Below are 21,138 nucleotides of genomic sequence, written 5' to 3'. Positions count from 1 at the left end.
AACAAATTACAATACACATTTTTAAATGGGTACAATGACAATATAAACACATTTTCCTTCGTTATTATAGACTTTGATTTTATAGACAGAGGAAAAAAATAGTAACTTATCACATCGTATTGTAAACAGCTTCCCGCGGATTTTAAAATAAAAAATTGTAAGATAAAAAAAAACAGTTTTGTTAGCCCCGAGGAAGCTATAGGCCCGGGCTAACTAAAGTGGTAATAATCTTATGATTTTTGTTTTCGTGTAAAATAGTCTGTAATTCGATGCTATTCATTATTTTTTCAGTATGGCTAAGAAACGGTTCTAATCCAGCGGATATTAATCGGTTTGGAAGCCATACTCAAAATAATTTTCCAAAGCCATATCCCTGCCTATGCATTTCAACAAAAATGTTGTACCTGGAACTGTATAGAACCTCCCTAACCATAGAGTTGGTGTTCTTGTATCCTACCTCCGTAGGACTAGTGTAATAAATGGCCCAGTGTCTCCTCCCTCCCTGATTTTCAATAAAAATGTTGTACCTGGAACCATATAGGACCTCCCTAATCATGGAGCCTTCAATGGTGTTCCTGTATCCTTCCTCCGCAGGACTAGTGTAATAAATAGCCCAGTTTCCCCTCCCTCCCTAAATTTCAATAAAAATGTTGTACCGGGAACCGTACAGGACCTCCCTGACCATGGAGCCTTCAATTGTGTTCTTATATCCTACCTCCGTAGGACTTGTGTAATAAATATCCCAGTTTCCCCTCCCTCTCTGATTTTCAATAAAAATGTTGTACCTGGAACCGTACAGAACCTCCCTGACCATGGAGCCTTCAATGGTGTTCTTGTATCCCTCCTCCGCAGGACTCATACCCAACCTCTCATTCATCACCTGATAATAAACAACAATTAGTAAAGAGGGAAAACTGAGGCAATGCAACACAAGGAACTAAAGGAATAAGACAATGACCGATAAATTGTTGAACATCCCCAATTAGGATCCATATAATTACCCCTTCTGTAGATTTAAACTTTGAAATGTTTGGACACTCACTAAATGAACCAAAAAATGTAAATTCAACAAAGGTCCCCAAAGTTATTAAGTTAATGAATAATAAAACGTTTTTTTATAAAACTTTGGGGACTAGTGTAATAAATACTAAAGATCCCAGTGTCCTATTGCACCCTGATAGTAAAATATAATGGCAGTTGAGGTCAAATAGTTTTTTTTCTTTAGTAGCCATAACTCTAAAGAATAAATATCATACAACAATTAAAGATTTATAAAAACGTCAAATCATCTTAGGCAATATTTGCAGATTGAATGTAAATATAAATTTGGATTTAATGAGGGTGTGGACTCTTTTCTGGTTTTATTGCATAACTAATAGTTCAATTTTGCACAATAGTTGCAATGCTATAGTTAAGAATGACCAACATCTGGTGCTTATATTTTAATTTGCTTAGAAAGGTCTAGATTTACAGAGTTTTTTCAAAAGAGTTGTGAGTGATTTTTCTATTTTTGTCGTAAATGAAATAGAAAATCTAAATCCGACCTTTTAATTATATTAGCGGCTGCGCCACTAGAATATAGAAAATTTCAGTCTTAATCTTTAGACCAAAAACATAAGTACTACTTCATTCATAACACGATTGTACAATGTACAAATAGTTCATACACTTTTAATCATCTGATAATGAACAGAAAATGGGCACAGTTCAAAGGAAACTGCAATAGTTAAATGGATAACAAAAATCTAAAAATCTAACATCTAAGTAGTTTTTAATTTGCATATTAAGAAATCTAATGCCTTCCACTAATGTCATACTGAAAAATCATATATATCATCGTATTACAGACAATTTTCCACGAATATTAAAATAAAAATTAGAACATAGCCCGGGCCTCCGACAAATCTGTTTTAAATCTTATAATTTTACATTTTAATATCCACTGAAAGCTGTCTATAAAACGATGCTGCAAATAACCATTATGTCAAATACAATTATCGCTAACAGTCCCTTTCGTGGCAACGCCTCTTAAGGGGCGAGTCGTCGTAATTTCAAAATGGCTTTTGATAGGTAATTATAGGTTCGGTGATTGCCCCACAGGGTTAGGAAATTGGCCACTCAGGAATAGGGCCTCCACAGGGGCTAGAAATAGGAGAAAAGCTACTGTGAAAAATACGAAGAACGCCCCCTAAGAGGCGTTGCCACAAAAGGGACTATACCCCAATTATCTATCCATTTTCCCCTGATTTTTAATGCAAGCTTTCTTGGTTTTCACCACAATCAAATTATTTTACAATTTTTTCAACAAAATGTCAACAAGTTTTTTTCAGGGATAAGACAATTGGAGAAAAACTTTTGTAGAGACTTGGCTGTTAATATTTACGATGCTATTGACTGATATTCAAAGATCCAATCAAAAGTCGGTACTGGGTCCACGCGGCACTTTTCTTCACTTGATACATAAAACATGGAAGCTAAAGTATACCTGAGTGGAGCCAGATATATTGAGGATTGCTGAGGTATTATGCTGGTCCTCCAGGGTCGTGTTCACCCCACTTCTCGTCAGGTGGGTGTACTGAGCTATCCATTTGATTACAACCACTCGGCAAGCTGAAATTATAGTTAATTTTCGCAATGTACTAATTATAGACAGCTTTACGCGGATATTAAAATAAAAAATTAAACCAGTTTTGTTAAACCCGAGGGGCCAAAGGTTCAGGCTAATAAAACTGGAATTGAATTTATGACTTTATTTTAATATTCGTAGAAAATTGTCTGTAATGCGATGCTAAACTTGATTTTTCATTATGGCTGAGAACCGGTTCTAATCCAGATGATATTTATAGGCTTCCAAGCCATACTGGAAACAAGGTTAACAACATTCATAAGTAGTAAAGAATAAAGAAATTATTAAGTGAGCTATAATGCAGATGTTTAAGTGACAAAAACAAAAATAAAAAACCAAAAATAAGATATGATAATTTATAGAAAATTACGAATACTTTATAAACAAATAAATGCATAATTCTTTTGTAGCATGAAAGACAGACCGACTGACCAAGTATGTTGTTTACTGGGTGCTGAAAATAGCATTCTATCTAAAATATCAGCCAAGAAAATCGCATTTTCCTCACCGCGTTACAGAATGACAGACACACAAAGTGTATTATAGAGTACTAACGGCTGCGTCCCTGGCATCTAGGGGCTCTATAACGCAGGGCAGAAAAATAGCTTAAAACCATACCCAGACTTATTTATAAAAATAAAATAGCCTAAAACCATCTCAGGGCCTGTACGAAGCTTTCCTCTAACGGAGAACCATATCGGTTCAGTGGTTAGCGAGATCCTTCGCTACAAACAAAAAAGCTTAGTACTTTATATTATAGGATTTCTGTTAAAGCCCAAAGTATTTTTCAATTTAATAATATATGATTATGCAGGGATTAATATAAATAATATAATGTTGTGTTATTGTTGCTGCGCCACTAATAGATATCCTTGTTATTGTGTAATTACAAACCTAGCATAGGATCCATTTTCTTAGTTCCATCTCCTGTGTCTATAAAGTTGGGACGAAACTTTCGAACCTTAACAAAAATATACAAAATGCATCAAACTCCCAAGGATTCTGGATCAAGGGAGGTAAAACGTTAAAAAATGGCAAATTGAAAAAAAAACTTGAATGATAAGGGGTCAATAGTTAAAATGTAATAAGATAAATTTCAAATTTAAAACAAATTAGGTATCAAATCTTAATTGTGAGATATAAACTAGAAGTGTTGAAAATTTTCCACCAATAACATAAAACTACAACAGGGGTAATTTTGTTCAAATCAAGGTATTGTCCATTGTCTTTATATAATTGTCGAGATTGAAAGAATATCTATTCCAGGGCAGTGTGGCTTCGAAACCGATTAATATCCGCAGGATTAGAACCGGTTCGCAGTCACAATGAAAAATTATGTATATCATTGTATTACAGACAATTTTCCACAAATATTAAAAAATAAATATTAAAATTAAATCCAGTTTTCATTTCAATATCCGTGGAAATCTGACTATAATATGACGATTAAAGGTTGACATTAGCTCCATTTACATTAGAAAATGCTAAATTATACCTCTGGTAGCTCCAAGGAAGGCTTGTACAAGGACATGTCCCATTTGAAGTTGGGGAAAATCGTAGGAATATAGTACATCTGAAAGAAATTAAATAATTGAATTAGATTTTGATGCGAGGTGTGTCGTTTTTTAAAACCAGGAAAAGCAACAACAAAAAATAAAAAAAAGACTACGCTGTGTTTATATTTCCAACTCTATTAGCTAATTTCAAAGGCCTTAGTGGAGGGTTACATATAGCTAATGCCCCCTTTTTTCTTTTACTTTTATAGTTGAATAATCTACAATTAAAGTGAGTGCTATAAAAGGACAAAAAAAAGGGGGATGTGGAAAATAACCATTTGGGCAGGGGGGGGGGGGTTTACTCGAGAACCCTTAGAGCTAGAGGGAGCTAATTTTGGATTTAAGCTTCTATAGGGCCAAAGTTACTTTTAAAATTATCGTCAACCCCCCACCCCCCCCCCCAAAATTTTTTTTTTTGGGGGGGGGGGTAAAAATTTTTTTTATTGCATTTCTCGCCGAATTAGGCAATTTGGAATCATTTGAGACCATGTTATTTTTTCAAAAATTTTTCGCCTTACAAGCAACCCTGCGGGGGGGACTTAGTCATTTTTTTCAAATTCTCGTTTATGGAGGTATATCTTAAATACAGTATGCTACTCTCTTAGTTTTAAAGATAATTGGATGAAATCTTTTTGATTGTGTCACTAATTACCCCAAGTTTTGGTATCTTAAAAAAAACGGCGGCGGGACCGCCGCTCCCGCCGTCCGCCGCCGTTTTCCGCCGCCACCAAAAAAGAAATTTTTTATTGCATTTCTCGCCGAATTAGGCAATTTGGAATCATTTGAGACCATGTTATTTTTTCAAAAATTTTTCCCCTAACAAGCAACCCTGCGGGGGGGACTTAGTCATTTTTTTCAAATTCTCGTTTATGAAGGTATATCTTAAATACAGTATGCTACTCTCTTAGTTTTAAAGATAATTGGATGAAATCTTTTTGATTGTGTCACTAATTACCCCAAGTTTTGGTATCTTTAAAAAAAAACGGCGGCGGGACCGCCGCTCCCGCCGTCCGCCGCCGTTTTCTGCCGCCACCAAAAAAGAAATTTTTTATTGCATTTCTCGCCGAATTAGGCAATTTGGAATCATTTGAGACCATGTTATTTTTTCAAAATTTTTCCCCTAACAAGCAACCCTGCGGGGGGGACTTAGTCATTTTTTTCAAATTCTCGTTTATGAAGTTATATCTTAAATACTGTATGCTACTCTCTTAGTTTTAAAGATAATTGGATGAAATCTTTTTGATTGTGTCACTAATTACCCCAAGTTTTGATTCAGTTATGTTAAAAAAGTATTATTTAAAAAAATCAGGTTGATATCTTTAAAGATAAGCTCAGAACTCATATTTTTAGCGTTTGGGGGGTTTTTGTGCTCCACAAGCCCTAAGAAGGAAAGTCCCAAAATGAATCTGTAATGGTTCGTTGATTCAGTTATGTTAAAAAAGTATTATTTAAAAAAAATCAGGTTGATATCTTTAAAAATAAGCTCAGAACTCATATTTTTAGCGTTTGGGGGGTTTTTGTGCTCCACAAGCCCTAAGAAGGAAAGTGCCGAAATTCAATTTTCAAAGTTTTATGTGTACATCCAGTCGTATAAGAGAGCTCACAAAAAGAATTAGGTTGATAACTCTAAAAACAAACCCACACGGCCCTCCTTAACTTTTATACTGAATTTCATTTCCTATAACTGTACAAACTTCCCCCCCCCCCTTACCCCAAGGAAAGTCCCAAAATGAAATCTGCAATGATTACTTAGTTTGGTTGTGTTAAAAAAGTTTTCTGAAAAAAAACATCTCAATATCTCTAAAAATAAGTTCAGAACCTAAATGTTTAGTGTTTGTGGGTCTTTTGCTCCACTAGCCCCAAGAAGGGAAGTCCAAAAATGAAATCTGCAATGATTACTTAGTTCTGAGCTTATTTTTAGAGATATTGAGATGATTTTTTCTCAGAAACCTTTTTTAACAAAACCAAACTAAGTAATCATTGGAGATTTCATTTTGGGACTTTCCTTCTAGGGGCTTGTGGAGCAACAGACCCCCAAAAACACTAAAAATATGCGATCTGAGCTTTTTTTTAAAGATATCAACCTGATTTTTTTTAAATAAAACTTTTTTAACATAACTAGATCAACGAACCAATACAGATTTCATTTTGGGACTTTACTTCTAGGGGCTAGTGGAGCAAAAGACCCCCCCCCCAAACACTAAAAATTTAAGTTCTGAGCTTATTTTTAGAGATATTGAGATGATTTTTTTTCAGAAACCTTTTTTAATATAACCAAACTAAGTAATCATTGCAGATTTCATTTTGGAACTTTCCTTCTAGGGGCTTGTGGAGCAACAGACCCCCAAAAACACTAAAAATATCGTTCTGAGCTTATTTTTAAAGATATCAACCTGATTTTTTTTAAATAATACTTTTTAACATAATTGAATCAACGAACCATTACAGATTTCATTTTGGGACTTTCCTTCTAGGGGCTTGTGGAGCAACAGACCCCCAAAAACACTAAAAATATGGAAAGTTCCAAAATGAAATCTGCAATGATTACTTAGTTTGGTTATGTTAAAAAAGGTTTCTGAAAAAAAATCATCTCAATATCTCTAAAAATAAGCTCAGAACTTAAATTTTTAGTGTTTGGGGGGGGTCTTTTGCTCCACTAGCCCCTAGAAGGAAAGTCCCAAAATGAAATCTGTATTGGTTCGTTGATCTAGTTATGTTAAAAAAGTTTTATTTAAAAAAAATCAGGTTGATATCTTTAAAAAAAAGCTCAGATCGCATATTTTTAGTGTTTTTGGGGGTCTGTTGCTCCACAAGCCCCTAGAAGGAAAGTCCCAAAATGAAATCTCCAATGATTACTTAGTTTGGTTTTGTTAAAAAAGGTTTCTGAGAAAAAATCATCTCAATATCTCTAAAAATAAGCTCAGAACTTAAATTTTTAGTGTTTGGGGGGGTCTTTTGCTCCACTAGCCCCTAGAGGGAAAGTCCCAAAATTCAATTTCAAAGTTTTATGTGTAGATCCAGTCATATAAGAGAGCTCACAAAAAGAATTAGGTTGATAACTCTAAAAACAAACCCACACGGCCCTCCCAAACTTTAGTACTGAATTTCATTTCCTATAACTGTACAAACTTCCCCCCCCCCCCTTACCCCAAGTTTGGGAAGGCCGTGTGGGCTTATTTTTATAGTTATCAACCTAATTCTTTTTGTAGGCTCTCTTATACGACTGGATGTACACATAAAACTTTGAAAATTGAATTTCGGCACTTTCCTTCTTAGGGCTTGTGGAGCACAAAAACCCCCCAAACGCTAAAAATATGAGTTCTGAGCTTATTTTTAAAGATATCAACCTGATTTTTTTTAAATAATACTTTTTTAACATAACTGAATCAACGAACCATTACAGATTCATTTTGGGACTTTCCTTCTTAGGGCTTGTGGAGCACAAAAACCCCCCAAACGCTAAAAATATGAGTTCTGAGCTTATTTTTTAAGGTATCAACCTGATTTTTTTAAATAATACTTTTTTAACATAACTGAATCAAAACTTGGGGTAATTAGTGACACAATCAAAAAGATTTCATCCAATTATCTTTAAAACTAAGAGAGTAGCATACTGTATTTAAGATATACCTTCATAAACGAGAATTTGAAAAAAATGACTAAGTCCCCCCCGCAGGGTTGCTTGTTAGGGGAAAAATTTTTGAAAAAATAACATGGTCTCAAATGATTCCAAATTGCCTAATTCGGCGAGAAATGCAATAAAAAATTTCTTTTTTGGTGGCGGCGGAAAACGGCGGCGGACGGCGGGAGCGGCGGTCCCGCCGCCGTTTTTTTTTAAAGATACCAAAACTTGGGGTAATTAGTGACACAATCAAAAAGATTTCATCCAATTATCTTTAAAACTAAGAGAGTAGCATACTGTATTTAAGATATACCTTCATAAACGAGAATTTGAAAAAAATGACTAAGTCCCCCCGCAGGGTTGCTTGTAAGGCGAAAAATTTTTGAAAAAAATAACATGGTCTCAAATGATTCCAAATTCTGAAAAAAAAATAATCTCAATATCTCTAAAAATAAGCTCAGAACTTAAATTTTTAGTGTTTGGGGGGTCTTTTGCTCCACTAGCCCCTAGAGGGAAAGTCCCAAAATTCAATTTTCAAAGTTTTATGTGTAGATCCAGTCATATAAGAGAGCTCACAAAAAGAATTAGGTTGATAACTCTAAAAACAAACCCACACGGCCCTCCTTAACTTTTATACTGAATTTCATTTCCTATAACTGTACAAACTTCCCCCCCCCCCTTACCCCAAGGAAAGTCCCAAAATGAAATCTGCAATGATTACTTAGTTTGGTTGTGTTAAAAAAGTTTTCTGAAAAAAAACATCTCAATATCTCTAAAAATAAGTTCAGAACCTAAATGTTTAGTGTTTGTGGGTCTTTTGCTCCACTAGCCCCAAGAAGGGAAGTCCAAAAATGAAATCTGCAATGATTACTTAGTTTGGTTATGTAATAAAAGGTTTCTAAAAAAAATCATCTCAATATCTCTAAAAATAAGCTCAGAACTTAAATTTTTAGTGTTTGGGGGGGTCTTTTGCTCCACTAGCCCCTAGAAGGAAAGTTCCAAAATGAAATCTGTAATGGTTCGTTGATTCAGTTATGTTAAAAAAGTATTATTTAAAAAGAATCAGGTTGATATCTTTAAAAATAAGCTCAGAACGCATATTTTTAGTGTTTTTGGGGGTCTGTTGCTCCACAAGCCCCTAGAAGGAAAGTCCCAAAATGAAATCTCCAATGATTACTTAGTTTGGTTATGTTAAAAAAGGTTTCTGACAAAAAAAATCATCTCAATATCTCTAAAAATAAGCTCAGAACTTAAATTTTTAGTGTTTGGGGGGGTCTTTTGCTCCACTAGCCCCTAGAAGGAAAGTCCCAAAATGAAATCTGTAATGGTTCGTTGATCTAGTTATGTTAAAAAAGTTTTATTTAAAAAAAATCAGGTTGATATCTTTAAAAATAAGCTCAGAACGCATATTTTTAGTGTTTTTGGGGGTCTGTTGCTCCACAAGCCCCTAGAAGGAAAGTCCCAAAATGAAATCTCCAATGATTACTTAGTTTGGTTTTGTTAAAAAAGGTTTCTGAAAAAAAAATAATCTCAATATCTCTAAAAATAAGCTCAGAACTTAAATTTTTAGTGTTTGGGGGGGTCTTTTGCTCCACTAGCCCCTAGAGGGAAAGTCCCAAAATTCAATTTTTAAAGTTTTATGTGTAGATCCAGTCATATAAGAGAGCTCACAAAAAGAATTAGGTTGATAACTCTAAAAACAAACCCACACGGCCCTCCCAAACTTTAGTACTGAATTTCATTTCCTATAACTGTACAAACTTCCCCCCCCCCTTACCCCAAGTTTGGGAAGGCCGTGTGGGCTTATTTTTATAGTTATCAACCTAATTCTTTTTGTAGGCTCTCTTATACGACTGGATGTACACATAAAACTTTGAAAATTGAATTTCGGCACTTTCCTTCTTAGGGCTTGTGGAGCACAAAAAACCCCCAAACGCTAAAAATATGAGTTCTGAGCTTATTTTTAAAGATATCAACCTGATTTTTTTTAAATAATACTTTTTTAACATAACTGAATCAACAAAACATTACAGATTCATTTTGGGACTTTCCTTCTTAGGGCTTGTGGAGCACAAAAACCCCCCAAACGCTAAAAATATGAGTTCTGAGCTTATTTTTAAAGATATCAACCTGATTTTTTTAAATAATACTTTTTTAACATAACTGAATCAACGAACCATTACAGATTCATTTTGGGACTTTCCTTCTTAGGGCTTGTGGAGCACAAAAACCCCCCAAATGCTAAAAATATGAGTTCTGAGCTTATTTTTAAAGATATCAACCTGATTTTTTTAAATAATACTTTTTTAACATAACTGAATCAAAACTTGGGGTAATTAGTGACACAATCAAAAAGATTTCATCCAATTATCTTTAAAACTAAGAGAGTAGCATACAGTATTTAAGATATACCTTCATAAACGAGAATTTGAAAAAAATGACTAAGTCCCCCCCGCATAGTTGCTTGTTAGGGGAAAAATTTTTGAAAAAATAACATGGTCTCAAATGATTCCAAATTGCCTAATTCGGCGAGAAATGCAATAAAAAATTTCTTTTTTGGTGGCGGCGGAAAACGGCGGCGGACGGCGGGAGCGGCGGTCCCGCCGCCGTTTTTTTTAAAGATACCAAAACTTGGGGTAATTAGTGACACAATCAAAAAGATTTCATCCAATTATCTTTAAAACTAAGAGAGTAGCATACTGTATTTAAGATATACCTTCATAAATGAGAATTTGAAAAAAATGACTAAGTCCCCCCGCAGGGTTGCTTGTAAGGCGAAAAATTTTTGAAAAAAATAACATGGTCTCAAATGATTCCAAATTCTGAAAAAAAAATAATCTCAATATCTCTAAAAATAAGCTCAGAACTTAAATTTTTAGTGTTTGGGGGGGTCTTTTGCTCCACTAGCCCCTAGAGGGAAAGTCCCAAAATTCAATTTTCAAAGTTTTATGTGTAGATCCAGTCATATAAGAGAGCTCACAAAAAGAATTAGGTTGATAACTCTAAAAACAAACCCACACGGCCCTCCCAAACTTTAGTACTGAATTTCATTTCCTATAACTGTACAAACTTCCCCCCCCCCCTTACCCCAAGTTTGGGAAGGCCGTGTGGGCTTATTTTTATAGTTATCAACCTAATTCTTTTTGTAGGCTCTCTTATACGACTGGATGTACACATAAAACTTTGAAAATTGAATTTCGGCACTTTCCTTCTTAGGGCTTGTGGAGCACAAAAACCCCCCAAACGCTAAAAATATGAGTTCTGAGCTTATTTTTAAAGATATCAACCTGATTTTTTTTAAATAATACTTTTTTAACATAACTGAATCAACGAACCATTACAGATTCATTTTGGGACTTTCCTTCTTAGGGCTTGTGGAGCACAAAAACCCCCCAAACGCTAAAAATATGAGTTCTGAGCTTATTTTTAAAGATATCAACCTGATTTTTTAAATAATACTTTTTTAACATAACTGAATCAAAACTTGGGGTAATTAGTGACACAATCAAAAAGATTTCATCCAATTATCTTTAAAACTAAGAGAGTAGCATACCGTATTTAAGATATAACTTCATAAACGAGAATTTGAAAAAAATGACTAAGTCCCCCCCGCAGGGTTGCTTGTAAGGCGAAAAAGTTTTGAAAAAAATAACATGGTCTCAAATGATTCCAAATTGCCTAATTCGGCGAGAAATGCAATAAAAAAAATTTTTACCCCCCCCCCAAAAAAAAATTTTTTTGGGGGGGGTGGGGGGTTGACGATAATTTTAAAAGTAACTTTGGCCCTATAGAAGCTTAAATCCAAAATTAGCTCCCTCTAGCTCTAAGGGTTCTCGAGTAAACCCCCCCCCCTGCCCAAATGGTTATTTTCCACATCCCCCTTTTTTGTTTTTTTCAAAAAGAGGCAATTATGTTGAAACCCCTATAATAAAAAAGCAAATGGGAATAGTTATTTCTCGTATCGTATTATAAACGGCTTTCCGCGGATATAGAATGTACAATTATAAGATTAAAACTAGTTTTTTTAGCCCCGTGGTGCCGAAGGCACCGGCTAAAATAACTAGTTTTAATCTTATGATTGTACATTTCTATATTCGTAGAAAACTGGATATAATACGATGCTAGACATAGTTTTTTCATATTCATGAGAACCGGTTCCTATCCACCGGATTCAAATGAATACGAGAAAATTTGTTGTTAGATTCAATGAGGTGTTATTTTGCCAATACATTTAATAACTAACAATCTCTCTCAAAAAAAATAGAAAAAAATATAATATTACCTTGTATCGCTGAAGTAGGAAAGAAAATGCCTTTTTCTGTTTTGCACATTTGTCTTCTCTCCATTCCACCAACACAACCTAAAAATTAAGAAAAAGTTTAAGATGTTTTTTTATGTGAAAGTATTACATACATTGTATTCTTGTAAATTATGCTTGCAATCAGACTTTTTAAATGCATTTCATGCATCCACTCATATATATCTAAACAAGGGTTTATAATAATTAAAATATTTTCATAGCAATCTTTATAAAAGCATTTTCTACTCCTTTACATATATTTTTACAGCTAACATTTCAGACTAGCATACAGGAGAGAGGCATTGCTATTAAAATTTTCCTTTGGCATTAACAATATTATGACATATAAATATTTCAAAAAAGCATTTTTTGGTAAAATGTTTGAAATGAAAAAATGTAAATATTTTAAAATTAACCTTTCCTCTGATCTTCATATTTTATATTTTGATACAAACTTTAATGTTTATTCAGTAAAGCAAAAATAGAGAGTTAGCAATTCTTTTAGAGATAGATTTTCCTCAGGATTCTAAAGGGATATGACATTATGACAATGGCCGATAGATTCTTATACACTCCAAATTATAATACACAAAATTACCTCTTCTGTCGATTAGTGATTAAAACGTTTAGACATTTAACTAAATGAACCAACTGATCAAAATTCAAAAAAAGTTCCCAAGTTTGTTCAATGTTAAGCCATTGAATAATAAGAAACGTAATTATAATACTTTAGGGACCAGTGTAATAAACAGCCCAATGCCCCTAGATTTACCTACTAGTTTTTATTTCAATATGGAGTGTTGCCATTATTACAACTAACAAAATTATAATGTATAGATAATTTGACAGCAGTAGTTTGGTAAATTTTTGCCTTTAACAAAAATGTGAAATGCTATCTTTTAATCATCACAAATAGAATTAGCACAATAACAAATCTTTTAAAAATTGTATAAAAAATCTACAGTTTTAAATAAACTCCTAAACTTTTTTTCTCTGCAAAAGTTTGAAAGTTTAACTAATGTAAAATGAAGATATAAAATGCATAAGAGAATTATATGGTGGGGGGGAAGAACTATATTAATTTATTTTAAACATTTGAAAAACTTTCTTTGATGTTTGTCCGTCTGTCTAAAACAAAACTATTTCTCAATTAATTGATTTTTGTTTTATTGTATATGCACATAGCCATCCCAAGACTTAAATCTTAGAAATAAATAGCCTAAAACCACACCGAGAGCTATGTGGACCTTTCCTAATATAAAGATCTCATTCAGTCCAGTGGTTATAAGATCTAGTTCATATAATAGGATATATAATTCTATAAGTAATGGTTTAAAGACTAAGTTTTCTATTAGTGTTACATGCTTGACATAGTAGAATCAAGTAAAGCTTTAATGTTTAACATCTTGAGTATGACACTAAGGAATAAATAAAATAAAGACAATACCTGCGAAACCATCAGTTCAAGAAGAACATCGTTGAAGGCTCTTGTTATATCGTTTCCGTTATTCTTAAACCTGGAAAAAAATATTATATCAATGGAATATAGAATGTAGATTCGTAGAATATACGTTGATATTTTTACAGGGGAAAAATTGATGTCAATTTAGCTTGCTTAAATGGAAATACTTTATTAGACAGTTTAGATATTTAAAAAAAAACATTATATTACCAACCCCCAACCTTTAAAACCCTTAATTTACATCCCCTCTTCCTACACCAAAAAGAAAAAAACTTGGACGTCCTTATTTTTAGGTAAGTATATAAATTGGCATATGATTGAAACTTTTCAATCTAATCAATTTGTTATTACGCCTAAACCTTATGAAAACTATAAATATCAGAATTTTAATTATATTTTCTGAATGTCAGGATTAAAGGAAAAGGTTAATATTCACGGATCAAAAGGGATAAGACAATAGCCGATAAATAGATGTACATCCCCAATGATGTTACACAAAACTATCACTTTTGTAGGTTATTATTAGTGGTTGAAACGTTTTGACACTTAACTTATTGCACCAACCAAAAATTCAATAGTCCCCAAAGTTGTTGAGCCATCGAATAAGGAAACGTTATATAAAACTTAGGGGACTAGTGTAATACACAATCCAATGTACCCTTCCTTTTAGCCCTGACAGAGTGCAAATAGAAAGATTGAACAAATAAAAAAATTGTAAAAAATGAATAGCGTTCCAACATGCAATAATAACAAATTGCAAAAATTTAATATTGGCTGAAGTGGAAGGGGGGGGGCTAAGGGTTTAGGAAGGGATGGGGGGTGGATGCACCCAAAAAAAACTGTTTATCCTTTCACAACAATTAATATTGTTGTCAAAACAAATAGAAATTCTCAAGGCAAGGGATAGGGCTCCTGAAGATTATTTTACTTCCCAATTTAGAAAATTTTAATGGTATTAGGTACAGGTAGTGCTTTTCATATTAGACCCTAGAGAGCACAGAGAACCCCTTATTTTCAAAATAATATGAAAATAAGGGGGGGGGGGGAGGGCCGGGGTAGTTTATTCTTTTTGCTTTAAGCTAAGATGAGGCATAACCCTGCAGGGCCCTGACCCTGCAGCGTTGCTATGTTCCTAATATAACCTAACATAACCTGAACTAAAGTAAAACACGGAAACTTTTTTTTCATGTTTTATAATCATTTCACAAGATATTTCTTTACAATGCCAATCTCCAACCTTCAAATTTGACATGGAAACATGACTCTTTGGAGCGTACTGTACATTCTTTCATACTTACGCTCAGTTCCAGAGTTAAAAACCTTTAAAGTAGTTTTGGAGAGGCCAGGGTAAGGTTTTTGTCTTATTTATAGAAGGCAATAACTGACTTTTAAACCTTTCTAACCCGAAGTCGTTCAGTTCCAGCTAAAGGTAAAAAAAGCCAATCTATAACTAAGATCTGTTCCATAGACGTCCAAGGAATGGGGTAAAGGGGTTTTTACCCCCCCCCCCCCTTTAAACCTGGGAACTCCTTATTTTACCCCTTTAAAAATAAAACACATGGACGTCCCTGACCTGTTCGAACATCCATTCTAGCAAAAGGGATAGATGCATGAAGTGCATTTAAGATGTTTGATTGCAAGAATAAGTTATAAAAAGCCATCTAACATACCTATATTATAATTTTGTATTACAATAAATAGCAATAAAATAGGCATCACCAAAATAGTCATCATGCTGTATTTGTGAAAACAGGACAGCAATTTATGTTGCATATATATATACCAAAAATATGATTTTCAAGTCTTGATATTTTTAAATCTGCATGGTAGAAAATTGAAATTCTTTCAAATACATGTCTTATAGATGTTGTTTTAACTATTGAAAAGAAAAAAATATGCAGTACACTAGATTCAAGTTTAAATGCACTTCGTGCAACTATCCCATTATTTTCTTACCTTTCACCAGGTGGAGGTGGAATTATTGGCAGGATGGCAGACGAGGCACCCTCTCCAGACACTGAAAAAAACACCATTTTTTTTATTAAATTCCTTTGTCATTATTTTACCAGCATCTTTTCTGAATTGATCAATATGTCTTATTTGATTGAATAGGTATATGTTTAAAAATAAAAAGTTTAGTGTTTTTTTCTTTTTTCCACCTTATATGTAACTAAATGATGACTTTCTTAAGATTGTCAAGACTTGAACACTTATTAGAGATAAGGTGATGTTGATATTCTTTTTACTTTATTTTAAAAGAAATAAAAGAGATTTTGTTTTTGATGGTCGAATGGTTTCCAAGCAGAAAATTTTTCTTCATATTCAAAGAAAAATTGAATATTAGGTTTTCATTTGCAACAATATGGTCTCTTGGAAAAATAAACATTCAGAACACACAAGTTAAGCTTACTAAATCAGACTGAGAAACAAAGTACATTGACATTAAAATCTAACTTTATTTTACATGAACCTTGTATAATACAGTTTAAAAACAAGGAACGATTTTAACATTTCTTAATTAAAAACAATATCAATTTGTAACGGTTGAACGTATTTACAGGCCCTAAAGAAAATGCCGTTTGGTTGCTTAGTAACAAGAAAACACCTTCATGAAAATAAACAACACAAAAATGTTAAGAAACAATTTCCGCTTCGATGGAATTTATTGATTAATTGGGTAGAAACTTAACAGTGGAAAACAGTACCTAGTAATTTTTAAAAAAAATTTGCAACATTTATTATTTACAGGGTGTGAAATACAACCCTTTAAGGCTTTAGGGGTCTATCCCCCTTGACAGGATTCTACATAAATTCTCATACCTAATAAAGCCAAGAGGTCACAACCCATTTAACTCTCCTCGATTTTTGGTAATGGGGTTAGTCATATCGTTAGGGAGGTGTAAACATTTTAAACTCTTTGGAACTTTTACCCATTGAACTTTCCATGAGTCACTCCTACCTAGCAATAAATCTACATTTTTAATCTTTGTCCGTCCTTTCACTACACGACCTTTTTATTAGGTTATGTTGGGTTAGATGATTACCCCGCAGGGTTAGGCAAATACCCCGGCAGGGGCTAGAAATAGGGGAAAAGCTACTGTGAAAATACTACTAAACGCCCCTTAAGAGGCATTGCCACGAAATGGACTATACCCGTAAATTCTTAGCAAATAGTGGAAAGGCTATTGTGAAAATACTACTAAACGCCCCTTAAGAGGCATTGCCACGAAATGGACTATACCCGTAAATTCTTAATAAATTGTAAAAAATCTCCACTGTGAAGATATCATTCAAAAGTGGCATGCAGCAAGCACTTTTACAACATCTTGAAAACAAAATTATTTTTTGCACATTGTCAAGTAAAATCGCAAGGTTGGTTTACTATAAGCCATAGAACCTATACAAAGGATATTCATCCAGTAGGAGGGGATGGTGGGGGGGGGGGGATCGTAAATTTAACCAGCTGCAAGTTTCACTTTTACAGAGATCGTGATAATCTCGTGTAACATGCAAGCAATAATAAATCTATTTAAACCAACAAGTGGACTTCATAAAGGACTAATTTTCTGCATATTGTATATTAATACATTTTTAAAAATCTTTCTGGATCTTGAAATTCTGAAGTTTAGTCACAAGTTTAGCTTTCCATAAAATTACAACCCATGTAGAACTTCCATATTAGAGATATTTTGCCATATAAAGTCTTACTATTTATTATAGATGGCGTTCTCATACATATATTTGTAAAATACAACCGATGAAATTAAAAATCTCATTATTAAACAACCGAAAAAATATTATTTAAATATTTGTAGCAGTTTGCCGGTATTTATAATTAAACCTGACATTTTCTAACCTTACAACAAAACGTGCAACGTTTGCACAAGTAGGGGTTAATATAATATAGTTTTCCTTTAAACTAAAAGGTGCGGATCCATTCAAATCAAAATTATATAATCTGCTAGTTGATTTAATATTACTTGGATCTTTCACCAAATTGTCACGTGCTTTAAGTAAAAATAACGATCCCTTACACCATACATCCTGTCCTACTGGGTGTTCCAACTGACCAATAATTTCTATGTTATATAGCAAAATTGACGACAATTTTTCTCTTGTTAAAATATCCACGTATATTCTATATCTTGTTTCATATAAAGCAGTAAAGGTTGAGATCAATAGACAGCACCCAAGATAAAAGTCAAAACAAAATTGTAAGTAAAGGGGGAGGGGGAAATGTGGTGACTCGTCACACGACATACCAGCAATTTTATTTTGGGTGCTACTCCCTTAGTTTTAGAGATAATTGGATGAAATCTTTTGGGCTGGGTCACTAATTACCCCAACTATTGGTATCTTTTAAAAAAAACGGCGGCGGGACTGCCTTACATTTTCGCCTTACAAGCAACCCTGCGGGGTATTTAGTCATTTTTTTCAAATTCTCGAAAAAAATAACATGGTCTCAAATGATTCCAAATTGCCTAATTCGGCGAGAAATGCAATAAAAAAAATTTTTTTGGTGGCGGCGGTAAACGGCGGCGAGAGCAGCGGTCCCGCCGCCGTTATTTTTTAAAAGATACCAATAGTTGGGGTAATTAGTGACCCAGCCCAAAAGATTTCATCCAATTATCTCTAAAACTAAGGGAGTAGCACCCAAAATAAAAGTCGAAACAAATTGTAAGTAAAGGGGGGGGGGGGAAATGTTGTGACTCATCACACGACATACCAGCAATTTTATTTTGGGTGCTACTCCCTTAGTTTTAGAGATAATTGGATGAAATCTTTTGGGCTGGGTCACTAATTACCTAAACTATTGGTATCTTTAAAAAAAAGTGCGGCGGGACCGCCGCTCCCGCCGCCCGTCGCTGTTTACCGCCACCACAAAAAAAAATTTTTTTATTCCATTTCTCGCCGAATTAGGCAATTTGGAATCATTTGAGACCATGTTATTTTTTTCAAAAATTTTTCGCCTTACAAGCAACCCTGCGGGGATTTGTCATTTTTTTCAAATTCTCGAAAAAAAAAACATGGTCTCAAATGATTCCAAATTGCCTAATTCAGCGAGAAATGCAATAAAAAAAATTTTTTTGGTGGCGGCGGGAGCGGCGGTCCCGCCGCCGTTTTTTTAAAAGATACCAATAGTTGGGGTAATTAGTGACCCAGCCCAAAAGATTTCATCCAATTATCTCTAAAACTAAGGGAGTAGCACCCAAAATAAAAGTCGAAACAAAATTGTAAGTAAAGGGGGGGGGGGGGAAATGTGGTGACTCTTCACACGACATACCAGCAATTTTATTTTGGGTGCTACTCCCTTAGTTTTAGAGATAATTGGATGAAATCTTTTGGGCTGGGTCACTAATTACCCCAACTATTGGTATCTTTAAAAAAAAACGGCGACGGGACTGCCGCTCCCGCCGCCGTTTAACGCCGCCACCAAAAAAAAATTTTTTTATTGCATTTCTTGCAGAATTAGGCAATTTGGAATCATTTGAGATCATGTTATTTTTTTCAAAAATTTTTCGCCTTACAAGCAACCCTGCGGGGGATTTAGTCATTTTTTTCAAATTCTCAAAAAAAATAACATGTTCTCAAATGATTCCAATGATTCCGCCGCCGTTTTTTTTAAAAGATACCAATAGTTGGGGTAATTAGTGACCCAGCCCAAAAGATTTCATCCAATTATCTCTAAAACTAAGGGAGTAGCACCCAAAATAAAAGTCGAAACAAATTGTAAGTAAAGGGAGGGGGGGGGGAAATGTGGTGACTCGTCACACGACATACCAGCAATTTTATTATGGGTGCTACTCCCTTAGTTTTAGAGATAATTGGATGAAATCTTTTGGGCTGGGTCACTAATTACCCCAACTATTGGTATCTTTAAAAAAAACGGAGGCGGGACCGCCGCTCCCGCCGCCCGCCGCCGTTTACCGCCGCCACCAAAAAATAATTTTTTATTGCATTTCTCGCCGAATTAGGCAATTTGGAATCATTTGTGACCATGTTATTTTTTTCAAGAATTTGAAAAAAATGACAAATCCACGCGGGGTTGCTTGTAAGGCGAAAAATTTTTGAAAAAAATAACATGGTCTTAAATGATTCCAAATTGCCTAATTCGGCGAGAAATGCAATAAAAATTTTTTTTTTTTGTGGCGGCGGTAAACAGCGACGGGAGTAGCACCCAAAATAAAATTGCTGGTATGTCGTGTGACGAGTCACCACATTTCCCCCCCCCCCCCTTTACTTACAATTTTGTTTCGACTTTTGGTTGCTACTCCCTTAGTTTTAGAGATAATTGGATGAAATCTTTTGGGCTGGGTCACTAATTACCCCAACTATTGGTATCTAAAAAAAAAACGGCGGCGGGACCGCCGCTCCCGCCGCCCGCCACCGCTTACAGCCGCCACCAAAAAAAATTTTTTTTATTGCATTTCTCGCCGAATTAGGCAATTTGGAATCATTAGAGACCATGTTATTTTTTTCAATATTTGAAAAAAATGACTAAAATCCCTGCAGGGTTGCTTGTAAGGCGAAAAATTTTTGAAAAAAATAACATGGTCTTAAATGATTCCAAATTGCCTAATTCGGCGAGAAATGCAATAAAATTTTTTTTTTTGTGGCGGCGGTAAACAGCGACGGGCGGCGGGAGCGGCGGTCCCGCCGCCGTTTTTTTTAAAGATACCAATAGTTGGGGTAATTAGTGACCCAGCCCAAAAGATTTCATCCAATTATCTCTAAAACTAAGGGAGTAGCACCCAAAATAAAATTGCTGGTATGTCGTGTGACGAGTCACCACATTTCCCCCCCCCCCTTTACTTACAATTTTGTTTTGACTTTTATTTTGGGTGCTACTCCCTTAGTTTTAGAGATAATTGGATGAAATCTTTTGGGCTGGGTCACTAATTACCCCAACTATTGGTATCTTTTAAAAAAAACGGCGGCGGGACCGCCGCTCCCACCACCCGCCGCCATCAAAAAAAATTTTTTTATTGCATTTCTCGCTGAATTAGGCAATTTGGAATCATTTGAGAACATGTTATTTTTTTCGAGAATTTGAAAAAAATGACTAAATCCCCCGCAGGGTTGCTTGTAAGGCGAAAAATTTTTGAAAAAAATAACATGATCTCAAATGATTCCGAATTGCCTAATTCTGCAAGAAATGCAATAAAAAAATTTTTTTTTGGTGGCGGCGGTAAACGGCGGCGGGAGCGGCAGTCCCGTCGCCGTTTTTTTTAAAGATACAAATAGTTGAGGTAATTAGTGACCCAGCCCAAAAGATTTTATCCAATTATCTCTAAAACTAAGGGAGTAGCACCCAAAATAAAATTGCTGGTATGTCATGTGACGAGTCACCACATTTCCCCCCCCCCCCCCCTTTACTTACAATTTTGTTTCGACTTTTATTTTGGGTGCTACTCCCTTAGTTTTAGAGATAATTGGATGAAATCTTTTGGGCTGGGTCACTAATTACCCCAACTATTGGTATCTTTTAAAAAAACTGCGGCGGGACCGCCGCTCCCGCCGCCCGCCGCCGTTTACCTCCGCCACCAAAAAAATTTTTTTATTGCATTTCTC

At 34.6% G+C, this 21,138-nt stretch overlaps 1 protein-coding gene across 1 annotated transcript in view; it reads right to left on the bottom strand.

The window, feature by feature from the left end:
- Nucleotides 1-21,138, bottom strand: part of LOC145328140 (ral GTPase-activating protein subunit alpha-2-like) — a 95,011-nt gene that overhangs the window by 49,242 nt on the left and 24,631 nt on the right. The window contains exons 6-12 of the mRNA XM_080171718.1: nucleotides 15,523-15,583; nucleotides 13,552-13,621; nucleotides 12,087-12,164; nucleotides 4,122-4,199; nucleotides 3,521-3,587; nucleotides 2,486-2,610; nucleotides 786-880 (exon numbers count right to left, since the gene is read on the bottom strand). Of these exons, the coding sequence (XP_080027844.1) occupies nucleotides 786-880; nucleotides 2,486-2,610; nucleotides 3,521-3,587; nucleotides 4,122-4,199; nucleotides 12,087-12,164; nucleotides 13,552-13,621; nucleotides 15,523-15,583 (574 nt within the window). The remainder of the gene's footprint in view (nucleotides 1-785; nucleotides 881-2,485; nucleotides 2,611-3,520; nucleotides 3,588-4,121; nucleotides 4,200-12,086; nucleotides 12,165-13,551; nucleotides 13,622-15,522; nucleotides 15,584-21,138) is intronic.

This window comes from Acartia tonsa, chromosome 9 (assembly GCF_053477335.1).
Source record: "Acartia tonsa isolate MP-2025a chromosome 9, ASM5347733v1, whole genome shotgun sequence".
In the NCBI taxonomy this organism is placed as follows: Eukaryota; Metazoa; Arthropoda; class Copepoda; order Calanoida; family Acartiidae; genus Acartia; species Acartia tonsa.
This window is presented reverse-complemented; position numbering and strand designations above follow the sequence as displayed.